The sequence below is a fragment of the Chelon labrosus genome (assembly GCF_963514085.1).
Source record: "Chelon labrosus genome assembly, chromosome: 15".
NCBI lineage: Eukaryota > Metazoa > Chordata > Actinopteri > Mugiliformes > Mugilidae > Chelon > Chelon labrosus.
In genome coordinates, this window is record NC_140348.1 from 18,347,293 (window position 1) to 18,369,134 (window position 21,842).

The following is a 21,842-nucleotide window of genomic DNA, read 5'->3' on the forward strand; positions in this document are numbered from 1 at the left end:
GGTAAGCCCCTCACATACCCCACATTGAATTGTCACGGGTGAAAAAGAAGCCAAGCGTTGGAGGAGGACACCATGAATTGGTAATGTTATTGGATTTCAACCAGGTCATGACCACATCAGAATGTTGACCTACACGCTAATCCTGGATGGCAGCCTGATGCTCGGCAACATGCGAATTCATTTTAGTGTTGATTCGGAGGCTTACGGCCACTACACACACACACACACACAAGATTCATTTAAAGGTATAGCATAGGGTTCATATTTTCATAAAAGAAGCAGACTTAGACGTGGCTCAGATGTCCTCCAGGCTGTCCTTGGAGGCTGGAATGAGCGTGTCATTATTTTATGGCGTTGTCAGTCATTTTTAAGTCTCAATCAAGGTGTAATGTGATACGCTGCAGACACGTGCCAATTACTGGTGTGAACATATTTCTAGGTTTTATGGAAGGAGTGTAGCTTAAAAAAAATTACACCTTTAATTATAAGATCTGAGAAAATATCCATAAGTCTTATTGATTTCACTGGGGTGATGGAGTTTGAGAAGTCATGATGCAGCTTTCTGACCTGAATGAGAAGAATGGGCATACACCTCCGCTTAGGTTATTCTGTGGGGAGTTAACCTACATCTAGTACACCCACATCACATTGCTTCCTCCTCTCTGCTTGCAAATAAATCTGAAGGACAGAGTTGAAGGGAGGGAGAGCGCAGAAGAGGGAGGTGAGAGGGAGAGAGAGAGAGAATGCGAGAGTTAAGGTAGGAAGAAGAGAGAGGCAGTATTGATTCCTTGATTCCCGTACCTCTGCCAGTGAGTGCAGAGTGTCAAGATCTCCCGCCAGGAAAAACAAATCACAAAGCTGAAGTGATGGATGTGGCACTCCAGGATCCGGCGGTTTTGCCATCTGGACGGCCGACACTGTATATCAGCCTCATGCACAGCAAATTAAATTTACATTTGGACGGCTTCCCCGGGCCTCAACCCGGCACAGATGCACCAAAAACAGCCCTGCGCCGCAACTCCCTAATGGGTTTGATCTATCATTTCCAGGTCTATTATGTAAAGATGATGTCGGCCCATGCTCAGAATGTCGAAACGATGTTACAGTCACAATAAAATCACATTATGTGCGGCCAAATGGATGTTAAGCAAAATGACATCACCTTTAATTTCCTTAAGATGAGTCAATACTAATCCAACTTGCAGATATGTTTTGATGCACAGTCAAATATCAGTGAAATAAGGGCACAAATTCAATCAAAGCTGAGGTCCATCTTCATTTTAGGGACATGATGGATTCCTTACCTTTTTATCTTTATTCATTTCGTGGATGCCTCACACGCATACCTCAGAGAATGGAAAAAATAAGTACGCTAAATGTCGTCAAGAATACATCTGAGGATATAAACTTATTATGACTAACAATATACGTAGAGGTCCAAGGCTAAATATACAATAGAGCAGCAGGTTATTCTGCTTAGCAACGCTCCATAACCGAAAATCTAAACCCGCCCCGAAGAAGGCTGCAATGCTTAAATGAAATGACCTTTAATGCAGAGCTGATCAAATGGCCTGAAGCAGCGACTATAAAAGAACATAGCAGTATAATGTTTTACAGTGTACATTTTTTATTTTTTTTAGTTTCTGGTCTTGTGTTTGCCCTTTCCTCGTTTTCCAAGATGGTAAAATGTATCGTGTTTGGCAGGTGAGGAAGCGCACTGAAAGCAGACTAAAATGGACGAGAGTAGATGTGGCCGCAGAATAATGATTTTGGTTTATTTTGGATGGATATTTTGTAAAAAGAGATACTGACTCACACTGAAAGAAAGGAGAAAAATATCGATTTAAACTTCGACTGTTCTGCCTTGTGTTTTCCAGTCTTTTTTTTTTTTTTCTTAAGCTTTCATGGTTGGTTGTCCTCTAAATGTCAGAGGTGTTTTGTGACGGCTCTTATCAGTCCCTTGAAGGGCCATGCAAAGCCGCACGCTTGAAGCACAAATTGAGCATGTGAGTTGACAATTGCGCCGTGAACTCCAGCCTCTGCTGTTCCTCAATAATCAGATCTCATTTCTGTAAGGGCAGTGTTGCCTCGAAAGCAGTGCAGCAGCTGCCGCGGCGCCAGGCAGCGTGTGACCGTGTTGACAGATGAATCCAGCAGCCAAATAGTGCAGCCGTCTGGATCCTCGTCTCATCTGCCCCGCTCTCCTTAACCTAACCCCCTGGAAACACCACTGTGGGCTGCTTTGAGTGGGAGCCATCTTCCCCATTGATGCAGCTAAGTATTTCATGCTCTCACCACTCCACTCTGTGCCTCTCTCTTTTCAGACAACCGACGACTTGCTGGTGGCCTCAGCCGAGTGTCCGAGCGACGACGAGGACATTGATCCCTGTGAGCCGAGCTCAGGTGGGTTAGGTTAGTCATCTCTTTTTATTCTACTTCTCCCTGGGTGTGTCGGTGTGTCTTTGTGTGTCACAGTCCACTTCCCACCAAGACGCTCTAGGCTAACGCGCCGTGTTTAAACGAGCAGATTGGAGTTTTAGTTGGAGCTCGCACACTTCTCAGAGGCAGAATTGTTCCATTGGCTACCACCGTCTGCAAGATGCTGCAGGCTGCAGGCAATCTATTAGGTCAGTCTGGAGCACTTCCTTTCTGCCTGTTTAGTGGTTCTGACATTTCAGTATGCAGGAATGGAAAATATCAATGGAGTAAAAGCTATAAAAGGCAATGACTTTATATTAATTTTTGACCATAGTATGCATGGTCTACTAAGCATCTTAGCCAAATAATGTATCTTAATAGCCTCAGGGTACAACCAGGAAGTCCTGAACTATTTTTTTTTTTGCCCCCTATCCAATCATGATTAAGGATACTAAAGATTAATTACGATGCAGTTGTGACGAGGCTAAAAAACAGCAATTGCCAGTTGTTGGATTGACAGTGACTGGAAGATTTAGATGATTTCACTCTAATTTCTGCCAGCCGCATACAATATGAAGCCACAACCAGTTAAAACTTAACATCCATACTAAAGTGTATAGTTTTTTTAGATAGGTAAAGGGCTGATTGGATTATTTATGGGCCAGGCGCAGTGGCTTTAATAGGGAGTCGACCTAAATTTCTACAGGGTATCATTGTATTCACTCTGTTTTTAGATGACAGATAAGCCTGATAACGTTAGTCCTCTGGCTTCACGCTCGTCACGATTTAACTCAGCCGACACTGGCTTTGTTTTTTTGGAACAATGCTCTCTCTCTCCGAGAATTGCATGCATAACTAAAGCGCTCCACGCTGCTCAAAGTGTTTTGTACGCCGCCGTTATGACTGTGTTTTAATTGCGCACCTATTTGTCTTCATCAGCTCATGGCATTTGTTAATGTGCAAGCAGGGGGAGTACTCAGAAAGACGGAAAAACACACAGTGGTAATTATGAGACCCACGTGACCTCAAATTGGGTAAACCCGGAGAAGAATGTGTGAAAACTGATGTTTACAGGTGTGTAGACGGTCCCCACTGCTGTTAATTAAATTCTTCAGCAGGCAGTGGGAGTCCATAGTGTTGTTGCTTATGCACTACTGTTCACAATAGCTGCAGTTGGGGTTCATATCAGGCCTTTCTCTTCATAGGATGAACATATTCTTGTATGGTTGGAGAGCATTAAAAGAGCCGCTTATGGTTTTCCCCAAAGTGTTCCGGAAATAGTGCTTCTCAGCTTTGCTCGAACAAATGGGGATTGCAAATCCGTTTGTTTCCTGTGACGCCACCAACTTTTAATCTCTTACCTTGCCACACATGCAGGGTAATTACACCTAACCCTATCATCTGCCTATGAATAGAGGGATTTCCAAATGCATTCTGAAGTGATGAGAAGCACGGAGAACAATTAAGTCCAGACCCAAGGCCCCCTTCTCCATCTAAATGTGCTATCGATCAGTATGTGGTCATAAAAACCTCTACTAAATTAATGTCTAGCCCACAGCAAAGACTATCAACTTTCTAGTCTGTCTCTCTTCCTGTTCCTCTGGCCTTCCACTAGCACGATTAGCTTCGGCCACACTTACTCTTTCCCTATGAGTCTCATACTGCGCATTAGAGTGATATTCCCATTGGGCCGCATCACAATAGGTACATCTGCTACCTCTGACAAATACCATGCACGGGAGACCGGGCTGCGTACTGATTCGCACTAGCAGCTTGCATTATGATATTTTTTGACAAGGGCATCTGCCAAAACATCAGTCGCGAACTGTGTGATGCTCAGGGACGCGCACTCCCACTGCAGAGTATCCCTCTCCTTCTGCGATCACTGAAGGGGATTTGACACCAGAGCTGCGGACTCCCAGGGTGGCAGCTGTCTAACACCGTATCCTGATTAATATCTACGTTCACAACGATTCACACGCTCTGCCAAGCACCAGCCGCATCTCAGACAGGGCCGCTGTGTACTAGATACACTGCTGCCGATGAAGCACTACTTCCTCGTGTTACTCTTTAGCGCGCTCCCTTTTTAATGAAGGCAATATTATATCGTTTTTCATGCAACACCTTGACAGCCTGTCCTGTCTGGCAACTCCCAAGCAGAGGCCAGATGCGCTTTGCTGCTTTGATATCTCTGTCTCTGTCAACCTTGCGCTCTGGCTTCACAGCACATATAGCGTAGGGTAATGTTGGTGCATAAGTGATCCCATGAGGTGAGCTTTGAAAGAAAAACTATTATGTGAGCTATCTCTGGTCCAAGGTCAGCTCTAGATCACCGTGTGTCTCACTGGTGTCTTGTCCCCCCAGCAGTCGCTATCAGCCACTGAATGACATGAATCAGGTAAACTTACTTATTGCCAAGCTTTATTACTCTTACTTCCGGAAACCATGGAAAGCAAGCGCTACCAGCAGAGCTTATCACCCGGCAGGACTCAGATTAGATCATACTGCAGCAAATTGAATCCCTCCTCCCCCCCCCCAGTTCAGGGAACCACAAAGGAATACACAGGCCTATGATGCTACAACACATCTGATCTGTAATAGGAGGAGGAGAGTGTGCATATACCACGCAGCCAAGATCTGGCGATGACTACAGTTGGCTATGATTACAGGCACAGATAACGCACCTATCTTCGTTAAGCGAGCTAAAGCTTTCCAAGGAGTTTAATTTTCATTTGATCTCACCTCGGAGACAGATAAGTGACAAGCGATCTCAGGATAATAACCCAACATGCCTCTGAAGGTAATTCTGCTGTTATAAATACGGTATAAACTCAGACATTTAGTTTAAACAAGTCCTACAAAAATAAATAAATAAATAAAATAAAAACAATTGCTCATTTAAAGGCCACTGTGAAGTGTTGGCCAATCATCTGGAGAAAATATAGATGTAGGATTGGGCGCTGCAAAAAATAGCCTGGCGAACAGTCTGTCAAGATCGCGGCTGCTGCTGATTTTCCGGCACTAACCTCGGTTTTCACGGTGAAAGTTAATGGAAGAGGTTGTTGCCGAGCTGCATGGGGTCAGACGGAACGGATGTCTCTTACCTACCTGCTTCATTTCATTGGCCTCATGCTGGCCGTTGATGGAGGGCAGCTGCTGCACGGTGACCCGTATCCAAGGTTACGCGGTTACCTTGCCTTTGTTCCTCCTAATTTGGTTTTTCTCCAGTGAGGAACATATTTGTTGAAAGTGTAGTCAAATTTGATCTTGTATTTATTCCTAACATTATTTGGATGGAGTGAAATTGTTAGTTTAAAGTATATGATGTCTTTGTCATATATCTTTTGACGTGATCATTGTTTTTTATACTAAAACTGTAAACCAGATGATCTGAAATTTGCTCGTTTGATGTTGTTGGATGTTGCCATCGATTTAAAAATATCTTCAAAAGCACATAGGATTGGTTGATAGGGTTCACTGCATCGCTGAAGCACTAAAAAAAAACTCAATGCCAGCTCGACATTGCGACACCAGCAGCAAAAGTCGACGCCACATTTATAGCCAAACGGCCCCTGCCCACAAAATGTTTTGGGGGGGGCAAAGCTGGTCTGGAGGTGCTCTGTTGGGAGTCGGTTAGGTCTGCCAGGCCAATCAATTTGTCTGGGTGAGTTTTATGTTACGCCATAGTCATACACGTCGTCTCTAGCCTGGGTGTTCCCATACTGCTTTGCGCGCGATTTCATTCTCGCTGCAAAAGCAGTCTGGAAACCATCGCCCATATTTTCTCCTGAGATAGGGAACCAATCACAGAACGGGGGGGGGCAGCAAGACGATGACGACGTCTATGCGCGACACCGAAGCTTTTAGTGTGTTAATCCAACATGGCAGCGGACCTAACGTTACCGTTCGATGCAGCCTTAGACAGTGTTTTAAGTAGCTTAGAACGCAAGTTTATTTAAAAAAAAGAGCAACGTTTGGCGTTGAAAGACTTCATTGCCAAGAAGGATGTGTTTGCTCTGCTACCAACAGGCTTTGGCTATGAATCGCGCGCAAGGCAGCATGGGAATTACCAGGCGCATTTGATAGAGATTCGTAGCGCCCAATAAACGGCTCTAGGCATTTGTAAAACCGTGCCTCAAATACGAGAAAATAAACACGTAGTTTCCAGACCAGCATCTCATTGAGATGTGCAGTCGCGTCAGCCAGGCTACGTCGTCTCAGGAGTTGAATTAGTTTACAATGAAATGGCTCTGATTGGTTGTGGGACTATCCAGATGCGTGTAGAGGTATGTTTGATAATTAAATCCAATGGCGTGTTACCAGACTCATATTCTGGTAAGAACTGAATCTGCTATTTTAGTTTTTAATTTCTGATATTTTAACTGATCCTTCATAGTTCAAACAATTGATGAGTGAAATACAAATTTCCTGTCTTTAAATTAAAATGTGTAGTGCCTTATTGCGCTCTGCCAAAACGGCACTGCATTAATTGTAACTTCAGAACAAAGTCCAGTCATACTTCACGCATCAAAAATGGTGAAGGAAAGCATAAAGAAGTGTTCTTTGCGCCTGACAGATTACACATTGATTCTCTGATCCCATTCTCGCATGTGTTTTTCTTTGCACAGAAGCAGAATGACACGTAGCAATGGACGCATCAGCCGGATGTTCATCTTTCATATGTTCGCACGTTTATGTTTCCGCCATTCCGCTGCCATTAATTATGCAGTACGCCGTCATGTGAAATGTGATTTGCACAAAAGGAATGGGCTGCCTTTCAATTACAAATTCATACCAGCAGCCTCAATGAGAGAGAGCCGCTATATGCACCCTTCTGTATTTCACAAATAATCTTCCACTGCCTTTATTCTCAGCTTCAGTAGTCCTTCACTGCCCACAGGCAGGTCAAGGTTAATCATCTCTAGTTTCCTCTTCCCTCCATGCTCTCTCATCATTTTTTTTTTTTTTCCCTATCCCCAAGCATTCAGCGGTGACATTAGCCGCTGCTAATGTGTTTGACGTTTGTTTTAATAGATTTAATTTATGGGTGGGAGAAACAATACATAGAACAAACCAATAAATCATACAGCAAATGAATACTGCATTTAACCCGATGGCAATGACTGGAATGCACCCAGCCAGGAGAGGGGGGGAAGAAATTAGAGTAAATTATTGTTTTAAGAGTAGCTGTGAGATTAATGAAACATTAAGAGCACTGCGCTGGCTTAAGAGGTCACTGCCCACATTTAATAGGTTGTTCAATCATACCCAGCTGGAACTCTGTGTGTGTTCATTTCTTCCTTTGTTGAATACAGTGTCACGCACCTTGAATGCCAAGAGACTGCAGCTACAAGAGACGGTTTAACTAATGAAAGACCCCTTCTCAAAGCCAGTTGTTGAATGTGATCACAGCTTGCACCCATCGAACAACACTGACAGTTTTCAAGCCCGTTTGCTCTTCATGTGTTCCACACTTGGCAAATAATGGAAAATTTGCTGTAGTCCATACTTGGCCAATTTATGCATTTTTTGTTTTCCTGCACTCTTTCACTGAGGATTATGCCATCCAAGTGTTCTTGCTACATCCTATTTTAAATGAAGTGCGTTCGGAGAGAAAACAGGATTTCACACTTACTGTCAGTCTTTCTCTTTACTGATCCCACCGTATTTATATTTTCAATTATTTTTATTTTTTCCTGCCACACAGCTTTTCGGTGTGCTGACATTGATGCTAACACAATGTGTCTGTTTATAAGTCTAAGTAGGGCATGAAAGACTTTGCTCATAACCGAGAAAGGAAAAGCAGCCTAGCCAAAGGTCAGCTGTGCTAATAGTATAAGTTACCCAAGTGAGGGCTTGAAAAATATTACCCAATAATTCATAGTTGTGTAATCAGTGAAAAGCTTTCCACATTTAGCTCTAAAATATAAAATTCTGCATCTAGAAAATGGATCTGTGCACACGCCGCTATACTTTATCTATGAAAATAGCATAGTTATCATATAATCTTTGCCTGTAAATTGTTGTGAGGATGTGAAATAGGCTCAGTAAAAGAAAAACAAAAGCTTTTATGGAAAAGAATACTTGTGTTATATATTATTTTTCATATTATGTATTTCCAAGTACACTATTAATATTAAAACGGCACTATTTTCTTTGATAAAGCCACTGATTTAGCGCACAAAATACATCATTATTGGCGTTTGAATCTTACAACATAGCTACAGACTCATTGTATATATGTTGCAAATGGAGAGCTTCAGTAGGTGCATCCTGAGACTTGAGGAACATAATCAAAAGATGAACTCCAGACGTGTGACGTTCAAGCCGACTAAGCTAAGCCCTCTCCTTTCATCTTGCCTTATTTTATTTTTTTTATTTTATTTAGCGGAACCCCACAGGGCAAAGGCTTAAACTGCACCATACCTTTTACTGGGCCAAATCAAACACCTTTTTAATAATTCTCACTTCATTTCATGCTCACTCAGCTCTCAGTTCATCATCCACCATCAGTGGCATGAGCAGAGCCACTTCAGACTCACACATGCACGCTGTCATGAGGCACGCTGCCAGCATGTCACAAGTACAGGACGGCTCGCATCACTTCTTGAGGACACTCGGATAATTAAAGAGGGAAGAGGGATTTAATAAATGTTTTGGTTCTGCTGCGGGTGATACAGTGACCTGTCTGCAGACTGATCCCCCGACTATGTGACAACTCTGACAGCTCGTGATTATGTCTGGATATGTGAAGTACGGAGATGGTAGAGCACTAATCTGGCTGAATAACAGCGACGTGTCAGCGAGCATGCACACGAAGCCTGGGTCGCTCTGGAGTCAAACCACAGCCACACCTCCTTAAGCCCTCAAAGATGCATGTTTGTTGCAGGTTGCGGAGGGACAAGTTGACACAAATTCCCCTTTCACTGCACTCTTACCAAAAATAATTTTATTCTTTGAATTATTTTCGCTCATACTTCTATGCAGCAGTGCCATTTAGAGAAAAGGACTATCCTTGTTTGCTCCACACAACTATTTTGACCTATTAGCACTAGCAGTTAATGAAAGGTCAAGCCCACTCTATCCATTCAATATAGCCTGAGTAGTCCTGGTCGCTCCATTACCTCTGAACAAGCCTCACACGCACCTGAAGTAACCCCCGGCTCTGCTTCATGTTTCCCTCCATCCGTGGTCCCCATCAACCTGCTCACCCTGTTACAAATTACCAAACAAATGAACCCTCTCGCTGGAGACAAATGAGGAGAAATAGTCTTTGAAGAGGACCATTTATTCAAATCCCGCCTGACAGTGCGGAATCTCTGATCCCATTTCTCTCCTTGTGGCAAAAAAGAAGTCAGGCGAAGAGACGAGGAATCACGTCAGGCATTTCGCCGGCTTTTAAATGACATGTTCTATTGCTTCAGTGCTAATGTCTTTAAGAGGCGAGCTCATGCATCCATACTGAAGAGTTCAGGTGGAATTTAAAGAAAAGGTTCTATCAAATAAAGCCAGCAGTAAGCAGACGCCTGGAGTAAAAACCAATCTTTGCACTCTTCATTGCCTCTCTGTATGCAGTTCTTATCCGGGCTTGTTTCACATTTATGTATCAAGGTCATTTATGAGATCGTCTTCGCTTCTTTGTTTACACTTTTCCTTGCGCCGCTCCTCTTGCAGAATGTGTGGTGAAAGCAAATGATTTGTGACTAAATGACTGAAACATTAACTGTTGTCCTTGTGAATAAAACAGCAAGGACTTTATGATGGTCTGGATGCGATATTGTAATTTAAGTCTCGCTCTGGGATGAGACGGCGAGGAGAAAGTTATTCTGGCGGCTCTTACACAACTGCAATCCTTCAAAAGTTAACCCCCCCTGAGTTTTACCTCTGTTGCTTCACAAGTGCACCCCTGCTATGCTGCCACGAAGCTAGGCGCCACTTTAAGGTCATTTTTTCTCCGTGTCTAATTTTACCCTTGGGTACGCTCGAGTAGAGCGTATAAGAGCAGCCATCATTTTAAACACTTGTTTCAGGCGCTATTTCTTTCTTAGTTTATGTGCCTTCATTCTGAGGTGATGGAGTGCTAATGAACAGACAGGCAGATGCATTCTGACTAAGGTCCTTATGAGGCGTTCTTGACGGCCTTGTGTCAGGCACATTTTTTTTTGCCTGAACCCAACTTGAGGGAAAGCAGGACAGGCAGCACAGGAGGAGGACGAAAAATCAATGCAGCATAGTATCACAATATTTTGCGTTGCAGTGTTGTAGAGAAACACAATGGAACAAGTATTGATCTTTTATTATATAGATTTTTTGTAAATAGTTTTCCTTTTGGGACACTCTTGTGACAGTGAAACGTTCTGCTGGGAAACAGTTGGACTTGATGCTGTGTGGATGTTACTTAGACTTGTACCACCCAGACCAGGCACCCCCACCCCATAGCAATAACATATAGCCTGACACAGGCACACACACAAAAATAGTTTAGGAACAACTAAAAAAACATGAAAAACAGCTCAAGGTGTTGACCTGGCCTCCAAATTCACTAGATCCCAAACTGATCAAGTATCTGTGGGATGCACTGGAACAAGCCTGATCCACAGAGGCCCCTCCTCTCAACCCACAGGACCCAAAGCCCCCACTAACAACATTTTGTTGCCAGACACCAAAGGACACCCTCAGAAGGCCCATGTCCATTCTCTGATGAGTCACAACTGTTTTGAAGGCACAAGGGCGACGTACAAAATATTGACAGTCATAATGTTATGCCTGATCGTATATAATTAATCACAGATAATATCGTAGCACGGTGCCACTGGTGATTCCCATACCTGGTGCACAGCAGTCATTGCTGAATTATCTTCCGTCAAGATACTAAATCAGGTTTCACAGAATTTTGGCTGACATCTTTGTGTAAATGGAAGAATAAATAAAATGTCTCGCACGGCCTGCTTATTCTATTTTTTTTTGGTTACTCCTCCTGTAATGAAAGAAAAATTGTGGCCAGTTGATTGAGGGTTTTCCAATGATGAAGTCTCTCTGTGAATGCAGCCTGTGGGGAGCCAATCAACAGATCCAGGCAAGAGGAAATAACAAAGCCCAGAGATGGAGGTGTTAGATCACACAAGGAAGAACAGCGCGCCATGGTACTGTTATCACTCAGTCCTGATATAGCAGACTGAGGCTGCCTGCCTCCTGAACTCCAACTCTGTCGCCTCGCTGTGAGGTCTCATAAAACCCCTGAGTGCCACATCGAGGACTCTATCCTCCATCAGCCTACCACGTTATCTACACTTTCAACTTTTTGACCTCGAACAAAGGATAGATAGCAAATATGCAAGTAACTCACCGGTAATGCCCGCACAATGGCTTGCTCGGGACGAGCCATGTCGACCAGTGGCTTTTGCCCACAAGGCGAGAGCATTCTTCACACCTGTCTGCAAGGATAAGTGGGCTTGTCACAAGCAGAGCTAATCTGTTGCAACGCTCAGTCACACTCAATCCCCCAGTGGTACTCTCTGCTTGTCCTTGAATGTCTGCTGGCATTGGAAGCATAGTAGGGCCACTGATCAGTCCAACCACGGTGGAAAACATGTCAATGAACAACAGCAGCATCCTCCAGTCCTGACAGACAGCTTAGAGTCCTTTCGCCCCTCACAGTTTTCATGCCCTTAAGCCTGGCATGAACACAATCTCCCTAAAATAGACAAACGTGTGTCATCTCTGTGGATCATTAGCTAATATTAGACCATTCAAAGCAGTGTTTGTCTGAACATTAAACCGTCACTCAAGAAGAGGAATGAAAGTAATAAAAAAAAGAAGGCGCTTTATTTCCAAGGCCATCACCGCCAAGTGAGACACACGAGAGAGAGAACGATGATGAGAGCGAGCAGAGACATAAGTTGTTCTGTATTATAGCTCGGACAGCGTTCAGAATATGAAGTGGCTATGCTGATGTGAATTTGTGCCTCCATTCACTGGTGGAAATAATACCCAAGGGGCATGCTCCCAGTGTTATCAGGCATTTATAACGGAGCATGTTGCACCTAAAAGTTCCAATTAACATGTGCTTGCTAAATGAGACACATATTAAACCACTAGCATAGTCCTTTGAATCAGAGGGACATGTATACCTTCACAGCTTTACAATACCCTTCTACCATTGGTTTTGTGCTTGTTTGACATTGAGAAATTGCCACGGTTGTATTACGTAGGCTGTGATGTGCTACATCAGCAACTTATTTATATCTATATACTTATATAAACAGTGTATATAATGAGAACTACCTTGTCCTGTCTGGTCATGTTCACTTACTTTGTCATAAAATAAGGATGTGATAACACACGGTGATTATGGCCGACTTCAATAGCATCAAATTTGTTGTTGTCCATGTCCTTTCCTTTTGATGTGAGATTGTTGCTCTGTCCTGTGGATGCTGAATTCTAGCACAGGAATAGAGTTACTAATGTGAAAATATTACTCTGGCCGGTCAAGATCAAAGCATCTGAATAATGAAGACACAATGATGTGGGTTCTGTTTTAAAGTGAAGTTTCTTTTTTTTTTTTTTTAAAAAGCTGGCTTGATATCAAAGCTGAGGAATGCAATTATTTTCCAAAACCGAAATACTCTTGAAAAAATAAGTGAGAGAAGTAGGGCAGCAAAACGGGACATGAAGGACGGTGACTGTACAGTGAATTTCTGTAAATATCAAATACTTTCATTACTGAAATGTAAGTATTCCGATGAAGATATGCAGAGATGCTTATGCTATCAACTTCTGTTCATGTGCTGGAAAGTGTAGGATCCCCAGCTGGATGATAGCTTAACTAGACAAATAATAGATTCAGTGCCGTGCGAGAATATGAATAAATAGTCCCAAATTTGATGCAATAAAATGCAGTCGCAAGCAGAAAAGTCTGGAGTCCTGATTTTTAAAGTTTTCTGGGAGTTTGTTCCAGATATGTGGAGCGTGGAAAGCTGAATCCTGCTTCTCTGAGTTTACTTTTGACTCTGGGGACAGTAAGCAGGCCTTTCCCAGACGGCCTGAGAGGTCTGGATGGATGGTGACCACGGAGCAGCACATCAGAAATGCGTTGTGGTGCTGAACCATCCGGTGTTTTATATACCAACAACGGGATTTTTGGAAAGATCTGAGAACTGGACCGATCCACTTTTTTCAGCCTCATTCTGTATCCGCCGCAGGTGCCTCATTCTGTATCCGCCGCAGGTGCCTCATTGATCATTAAGGGAGGCCTGTTTGGAAGGCATACTTCTACCATCTTTAGTTTCAATATAAGAAGTCTCGCATTCACAATAGTAACCTCAAGACACCAATACACACATACATTCTACTAAACTCGACTGGAAATAAGCCCAACCTACCCTGTCTACAATTTTTTAGCAGCGCAAAGTTGGTCTGGTGTTGCTCCGTTGGGAACTGATTGTGCTCCAGCAAAGATCTGCTGGAGCACAATCAAATCGTTTGGGTGGGCTTTATGGTGGTGACGGACGTAAAAGTAAAAGTTACGCAGTCATACATCCGACTGGTTGTAGGACTCTCCAGTTGCATCCAGTGTTTTTTTCTTCTTCTTCTTCTCTGTATCATTTTTAGCACGGCCTATAATGAAATTCCAGTGGTGTGTTACCAGACTCATATTCTGATATTCAGCTATGTCAGGCTTAAGTGGCCCATATATCACTGCTAGAGCACATTCACAGCATCGCTGTATAATAGTGTTTCAACACAAGAACGGGGAGCAGCGGCAAAGTCAAATGCTGCAAAGCTTGCTAAATAACTGTCCAGTCGACACAGAGGAAATAATTCAGAGCCGCGTCTCAACACACGTCTATTTATGTTTCTGTAGGCATTGTTCGTTTGTCCGGTGTAAACGCAAAGCGCAACATCTCCACGTCAACATGAATGCGATCTAAACCGAGCTGCAAATCCCTCAAATATTTTTACTGCTCCGATCCAGTGTAGCCAGAGTGCTTTCACTTCCAAATGTGATTGTGTGTTTGGATTTCACAAATGCAACAAAGCTGGCTTAAGCAGAATTGATGACTACTACAAAAACACACAGAGAGAAGCGCCAGGAGGAGCGAATAATATCAGGGGGGGGCTGACGTGTTTTTTTTTTTTTTTTTTAGCAAATGCTCGACTGAATGGCACCATTGCAGAACAGAAGTGGGGACAGCCTTTGGCAAAATCTGCTGAGTCAATTGAAGGATTGTTTGTTTCTGAGATGTATTTTGAGAGACTCCCTGATATAGTCATGCAGCTTGGATATGTAGTGATCGTTGGTAATGTGCTCATTCATGATTGCTGTAGAAAATGCAACAAGCGGCGAGCTTTCCACTGTGCTTCGCTTCGAATGTTTAACGCATTAGTCTTCTTGTCAGCTTTGCTAATGAATTTGTCAAATCTGTTTTCTACATTTCATTTTCATGTCTTTTACTCCTCTGAGTGTACACACACACAACTGAATTAAATGCTGATAGGCTGTTGATTAGTCATGTAAAATATTTACTCTGCACAAATTCGCGGAAATGTCCAACGTTTCTGAGAACCATAATAAAAAATTGCTGCAGCGTTGGATGGTAGCGTTGCGTTCCAGTACAGCTATGGACTGAATTTGTCATTGTCAAAGCACACGGAAATCACAGCCTTCAGTAGTTTTATAAAACAAATCGACTCTGGTGTCTTCTTTAATTACGTGCCGTTTATGACAGTTTTATCAGTTAAATAATTAAAATATTAAGACTCTGCTGTTGAGGTTAGAGAGAATCTGACTGGGTACCTCTCACCCATACCACCCTCACCCTCATTATGAGAGCTCATCATATGAGACATTGTGATTTGTTGTCTCCGCCCTCCTCATTGTCTAACTGCATGCTTTTCCTTTTAGTGGGATAAGTCAACCCTGTAAGTCAACATCTACTTTTAACATCAGCAACCTCAAGGCGAAATGTTTATAGCATCATTCAGTCTTTATGTTGTGATATTGATCTGCACATGCAGCTGGAAAAAAAGTAATGCATTTATTCACCACCATCATAAATCTGCTTATAGTTATAATGATGAAATGCATCGGTGGTAATCGTATCTCTGTATCCCTTGCAGCCAATCCAACTGGTGCCGGAACAAAGGGTTACCCAGGCACATCGGAGGTGTTTCGGGAGTCTAGCAGCACCACAGGGATGGTGGTCGGCATCGTGGCGGCGGCGGCGCTGTGTATTCTCATCCTGCTTTACGCTATGTACAAGTACCGGAACAGAGACGAGGGGTCGTACCACGTAGACGAGAGTCGCAACTACATCAGCAACTCGGCACAATCCAACGGCACCGTAGTCAAAGAGAAGCCAGTCAACACCGCAAAGACCTCAAGCAAGAACAAGAAGAACAAGGATAAGGAGTACTACGTGTGATTGTCAGAGCTTTGGTCTCCGCCGGACCACCTTAAACATTGATCAAAAAGACAAATCAGGACATCAACATGTGTACAGTATAATAAAGATGAACATTATTTAGTCATTTTTTTTCCTATGAGACAATGCTCTGAAAATGAAAAGAAAAAAACTTTCTTTAGACTCTCAAGACAGAAAAGACGTACTGTCCAGAAAGAGACAGATGGAAACATGACCCTGACAAACAGTTAAAAATGAACACATATCTAACATGTCAACAAAACAACATTAACCCATCTGTGACTTGTTCCTTGGCCGGGGATAACACACTCTAACTCCCTCGTTTCTGGTAAGCAGAGGAGCACAGATGCACTTTGCAAATGGAGATTCAGCATTACAAACTTTCCATTTACATTGCCTGTGTTTGTGTTGTTGGGACTTTTTCTAGAGAAAAATAACACAATGCATCAATAAATACATACATAAATACGCCAAACACTTAATGTGGATGAAGAGGAAAAAATAAAAAATAAATAAATCAAGCGACTGAATCCGGAGTGGAGGTGAAAAAAAAAATAAATAAATAAAAAAGAGGCTGACAGATGTCAGAGGAATCATCCAAAGTACTTACTGAAGAGGCAGCGATGCCGGCAGAGACTGATACCTGGCTGCTGCAATGAACAGATGAGAAATGGATGGCGGTTTCCTATGAAAGACTGTGATTTAAAAGAATATGTCAACTGTGCCAGTAAGAAATCTGGAGGCCTTTGTTTTCACACTGGGTGAACTCAAAGGAGAAAGTTTCCTCAGAGTCCTGGGGATGTCTCAGAAGTGATCGGTTGGGAGCCATGCACGCAAAATTATCTTATTACAGTACATATGTTTATATACAGTACAACCACATCTATATGTGCTTTCTGGACTGTGACAAAGTGGTGTTTTATAGCCTGTTGTATAGATGATGCAAACTATAACTGCTCCTCAACCATTTTGGAATAAAAAAATAAAAAAAAAAAAGACAAAAAGAAGACATAAGTGTTATTAAATGTTGCTAGACATAGAAGATTTTATGAGGACATCTGCATTTTGTTTTATTTTTTTTCAGTCGGATAATAATTTTAATCTCCCCTGTTTTTACATGTGTTCCTATATAGTTTTTTATACAAATGCCAACCTGAGATAGCTGATCCTGGACCAGTAACAGCCTAACCGTTCCCAAAAACTGCACAAGACGTGCACATGACAACTTGTGTGGCTCTCTTGTAAGGATACTGGTAGAATCACTGCCTTCCTCCACAACCCTGACTTACATGAGTGAGAATGAAGAACAGGAATACAAGTGGTGATGATGATTATGATGATGATGATGATGATGATGGATGACGACAACGATTAAGATAAATTAACTTGCTGTGTGTGTTTTTCCAAGTGGTATTATAAGATTGTCCGATGTGCGCTTGGGCTGACACAAACCTCTGAGGAGAATAGCTCAGATAAGTCTCCATTTCAACTGTTCTGTGTTTGTTCTGTCATTCTGTCAGTCAATTCTGCTTTCCAGAGACCTGTACTTGGAATGAGTATGAGGAAAAATGACCATGAACTATAAATGATGATTATAAATTCTCTTTGTTTGCTCCTCTTTTATTTCCAATGGAGTGTTTTATGCTTAATTGTATTTTTCTTGTACGCCATATTAAAAAAAAAAAAAAAATAACAATAATATAAAAACTAGTTTTGAAAAATCAAACGAATAAAACATTATCTAAGTCAACTTTAACAGTCTATTCACCAAATGTATCAGCACAACATGAAGGTATTGTTATTTTGTTATCCAGCACCGTTTTCATTATTAAGAGAAAATCGATTTTGCTTTGCACTGCTGTAACACACCCGTGATGGGCAGGTGTTAGATTTATTCCAAATGCTCTTCTTCTTTGTCAAACCCAGGCTCCTACTTCAACCGCAATGCAATCACAAAACCAACTGGCTATTGTCTGATGACTCAGAGATCCCAATGCAGCCGCAAAGCGGATATCAAGGCTACGACTTCCTCTTCCTTTATACTCCAGTTAGCGACTTTAGAAGCAAGAGCAGACTTTGAGTTGAGAAACAACATCTGCGACTGGATAGTTTACACGCAGTTCAGTGTTTCCTCTAGGATTTTTTTTAGCAGTGGGGGCAGGCCTGCCAAAAGCACCCCCCCGGAAACGGAAACTTTAACATCATTACGTCTATTACTACATCTATAGACTATTTCCAATTGGTATTATATTAGTGACTCACTTACCGTTGTTTCCAGATGCTTTGATATCAGGACGTGAGCTGACAGAACTGACAAGTTGAACGTTGTCCAATTAAAACGGACCCACCGCGGTGACGTTTTTGGTGGAGCTGTTAAGTTTAATAGTCGACTCAGAAAAAAGCTAACGGTTTGACAAAAAGCTACATCAACACAACAGTAGGCTATGTGGAGTTAAACTGGACAGCCCCAATAACCTCTGAATAGTTCTACTTGTTAAATTGCAATGTGAGTGGCAGCCAACGGGGGGTGCATTATGTCGGCAGGATCATTTAAAAGGCAACCGTGACTATTGTGCGTCTGCCCCATTTCAGATACAGCGGCGGCAGAAAATTAAACCATGGCGGGCCGCCGCTCCAAAATCAACATAGAGGAAACACTGCAGTTAACAGTTGGAAAACCACAGCTTTGTCTCAGGTATTTCCTTGACAGAATTTTCACCTCTTTTACTTAAAACATGGACTGTTAACTTACGTGCATCCAAAGACTACCCAAACTGGGCAGGTCAAACAACCCAAAAAAACAAAACAAAAGCGTCAGGAACCACAGTCTGGTCCCTTCCCAACAGATATCTGCATATTCATATGCAAATATCAATGCAACATGACTACAGAGATTCTGGTGTGCAATCTACCATCTGAAGTAGCCTCTAGAAGCTATAGACTTAAGTTGATGTTTTTTCAAGCTAGTCTTCAGTCTAAACTCAACCGACAGCTCGTTATAGAACATGCAGTAACACTCTACAAGACGTGTATACAGGAATTGATGGTTGAAATTGGTGCATGAGCCCTTTAAGCAGTCGTTCTGGCTTCTGTTTGGTATTAACCACTGAATGTATTCATGCATTATTTGATTAGTACATGCAAAAAGATAATGAGTGCAGGTGATGTGTCTCATTCACACTAGATATACAAGACCTGACTCTACGTCCACAGACGCGGGCTATCAGCACTTTTACCGTCTGCCTGCCGGTGATTCCAAAATGGAATAAAAATAACAGCACGAAATAAATTTGAAACGTCGGCCTGAAAAGACGGAGCATTTTTGAAGATATTTATTGCTTTTAAACTTATCTGATCGGCGCTTTATAAAGCCGAAGACACCTGTCTAGACACCATGTTAGTCTTTATCTCTAGATAAACTGCGTGCACCTCATCAGATAAGGAGCCACCATGCTCGTCTGGCTAAATTAACTTTGAGCAGCAAGCTGTTACCTGACTTTAAATTAAAGTCACAACCTGACAGCGGAAAATCAACTCAAAAGTCTGATCAAGGATCAGATACAGCACTTGACATTGAAGCACACAGCACAATATAGCGCAACCAGAGACAAAGGTTGCAATTCACAGCAACCCAAGGTTTACATCCTAATTACTTCTTAACACATTTATTTGATTTGCAGATTATAGGAATTAAAAGCACAAAGTGTGACAGGGTATGAGACGTGTCTAAACCTTTGCAGCAAACAGATGTTTCCTCAAGAGAGTCAACCTCGCTGTCACAGTTTTGCCAGCTACTGAAGCTGCTTTCTAATGTGATGGTATCTAATGTGTGACATGTCACCAAATGGAAATTTCAGTTGGCTGAGTCTTGCTCAAGGACTATCAAAAAAGGGTACGTGTGGTAATATCACACATTAGGTAGAATTCAGGCTAAAAACAGCCCTGTATTAAATAAAAGGGAACAAGGCCTACGTTAAGTAAGGATAAAGTGCAGTGCTGAGAACTGAATCACATTAAATAATAAATAGGCAACAATCAGATTTTAAAATATCACTATTTGGTATTGAAACCAAAATAGCCTAACCCTAACCAGCAGAAAAAATATGTATGCTCATACAAGAGGCTTTGTCACTTCTACTAACTTATATATGGGTCCATTTAAACTCTATGGGTCATTCACCCCTTGACATGAGAGTCATTTCACATAGGAAGGGAGGTCAAGACAAGAGTTTAAGTTGCTTGGTGCTGTAGAAACTGTAGAAGCATTGCTGTTCTCGTTTCACATACATGACAACCTTTAATTGCAAACCATCTGTCTCGTTTTTGGTTTTCATTATTTTTTTTTTTTGTTTGGACGTGCATCTTCTTTAATGAGGCATCTTCTTCTACAAAGCAAAAGTAATGCAGAGTTGTTCAGGAGTTGCTGTTGTGTTTGCCTGGCTCACATAAGGAAGAAGAAGAAGAAGAAGTTATTTATGTCGCTGTCTGACTAGTTCACGTGCTCCACAAAGATTTGCACTCCCAGGATTTAATCTTGACCTCAACATACATCTTCACCAAAGGCAGCTGTGTCCTGCAGCAACCCTTTCTCAGCACTTTACAAGAAATACATTATTCAGTATGTGATGGTGCTCAGTAGATGACATGATAGGACACCGTGTAATCATCCTGTGTCCAGCGCTAACTCTCGCATTTTGCTGACGATATGGTATTGTAAGCTCCAATCAATGTCCCACTCCAGTTGTTGTAAACTGTCCAATAATGCTACTGTATTAGAATATTCCACTTTCGAGTCATACTACAGTGTGCTTTGTTAAGCACAACCATTATCTCGGGACGGTGATATCCCTGCTTATCAATGGAAGAACTCTCTGCTGAACTGTACGGTTGCACTGTGGTGATTCTGCACGGGGGAAAGGCTGCAGAGACAATCGACCCTAGCTGTTCTTCCTTTGCCTCTGCTATGTTGTTGCTGTTGTTACGGTTAGCTGATTCTGTAGCTCCTTTACAATTTGACACTGGCACATTTAACTACTTGGTTACCAGTCCTCTCTGTGTCTGTGTAAATTCCCTATCTGAGTGGTTCATCAGCCACTTTTTTTTTCCTTGATATCCTGCAGGGTCAAACTAGTGTCCTTGCTCTGTCTTAGATCGGTTTCAATCTGTTAACAGTGTCATTGAGCATCCTGTATTATTTATTTATTTATTTATTTTTATTTTTTTACAGTAAAGCCGTCACAGTACTGGAAATAGGTAACTCAAGATGACAGCCTGGGCACCACTTTTACAAATGTATTAACAGGAAATCTGTATCAGACATCCATGACCCACCCTTGGAATAAATTAGGGGATTATTCTCCACTTTTCATGTAGTGGCATCAACATGTCATAACTTAAATCTGTGCTTTCAGGACGTACCTGCACAACTAATCTTAACTGTACTTTGTGTTTAATCCCGTTTAAAATTTAAATCAATTAGCATTTTGACACCCTAAATGAAGATGTTGAACAGTATACACTTTATGAACATTAACATGTTGACTATCAAATGTAGTTGATAGAAGACAATTTTTTTATTAAATATGCGATGAAGCACTACGACATGAGCTACCATGAAAATATTCTAATGAAAGCATAAAAACTCAAATATATGCACTGCTTCCAATATGCATACCAAGCATATTAGCTTTTTTTTTTTTTTTTTTTGATTGCAGTGGAACACAGAAAGATTATCATAAACGCTGTGATTGTGTTATGTTAAATAAATAAATAAATGAATAGGCAAGTCATTCCCTTACTGCCCAGGGGCCACTATACAATCATGGTAAATAAATAAATAAATAAATAAAATCACAATTTTAATGTGAAATCAATCTAATCATACAGCTACACTGAGACTGGGCAGTGAGCGTTTAAGTCAAGTATAGCCTCACAGACTCACCAGCAAGACTCTTATATGCAGTTTATGCTTCTGCATCAATGCGGCAACAGCCCAGACCC

The 21,842-nt window shown here is 41.9% G+C and overlaps 1 protein-coding gene across 8 annotated transcripts in view; it reads left to right on the plus strand.

The window, feature by feature from the left end:
- LOC311500118 (neurexin-1a-like) overlaps positions 1-17,219 on the plus strand; it is a gene marked incomplete at its 5' end in the record, with an annotated part of 245,797 nt that extends 228,578 nt beyond the window's left edge. For 5 of the 8 annotated variants that reach the window (XM_084561318.1, XM_084561319.1, XM_084561321.1 and 2 more), the window contains 2 exons: positions 2,325-2,412; positions 15,538-17,219. In XM_084561318.1, coding sequence (XP_084417444.1) covers positions 2,325-2,412; positions 15,538-15,842 — 393 coding nt within the window. In that variant the 3' untranslated portion in view covers positions 15,843-17,219. The remainder of the gene's footprint in view (positions 1-2,324; positions 2,413-15,537) is intronic. The other 3 variants (XM_084561323.1, XM_084561324.1, XM_084561325.1) reach the window with 1 other exon arrangement.
- Between the last annotated feature and the right edge of the window lie 4,623 nt (positions 17,220-21,842).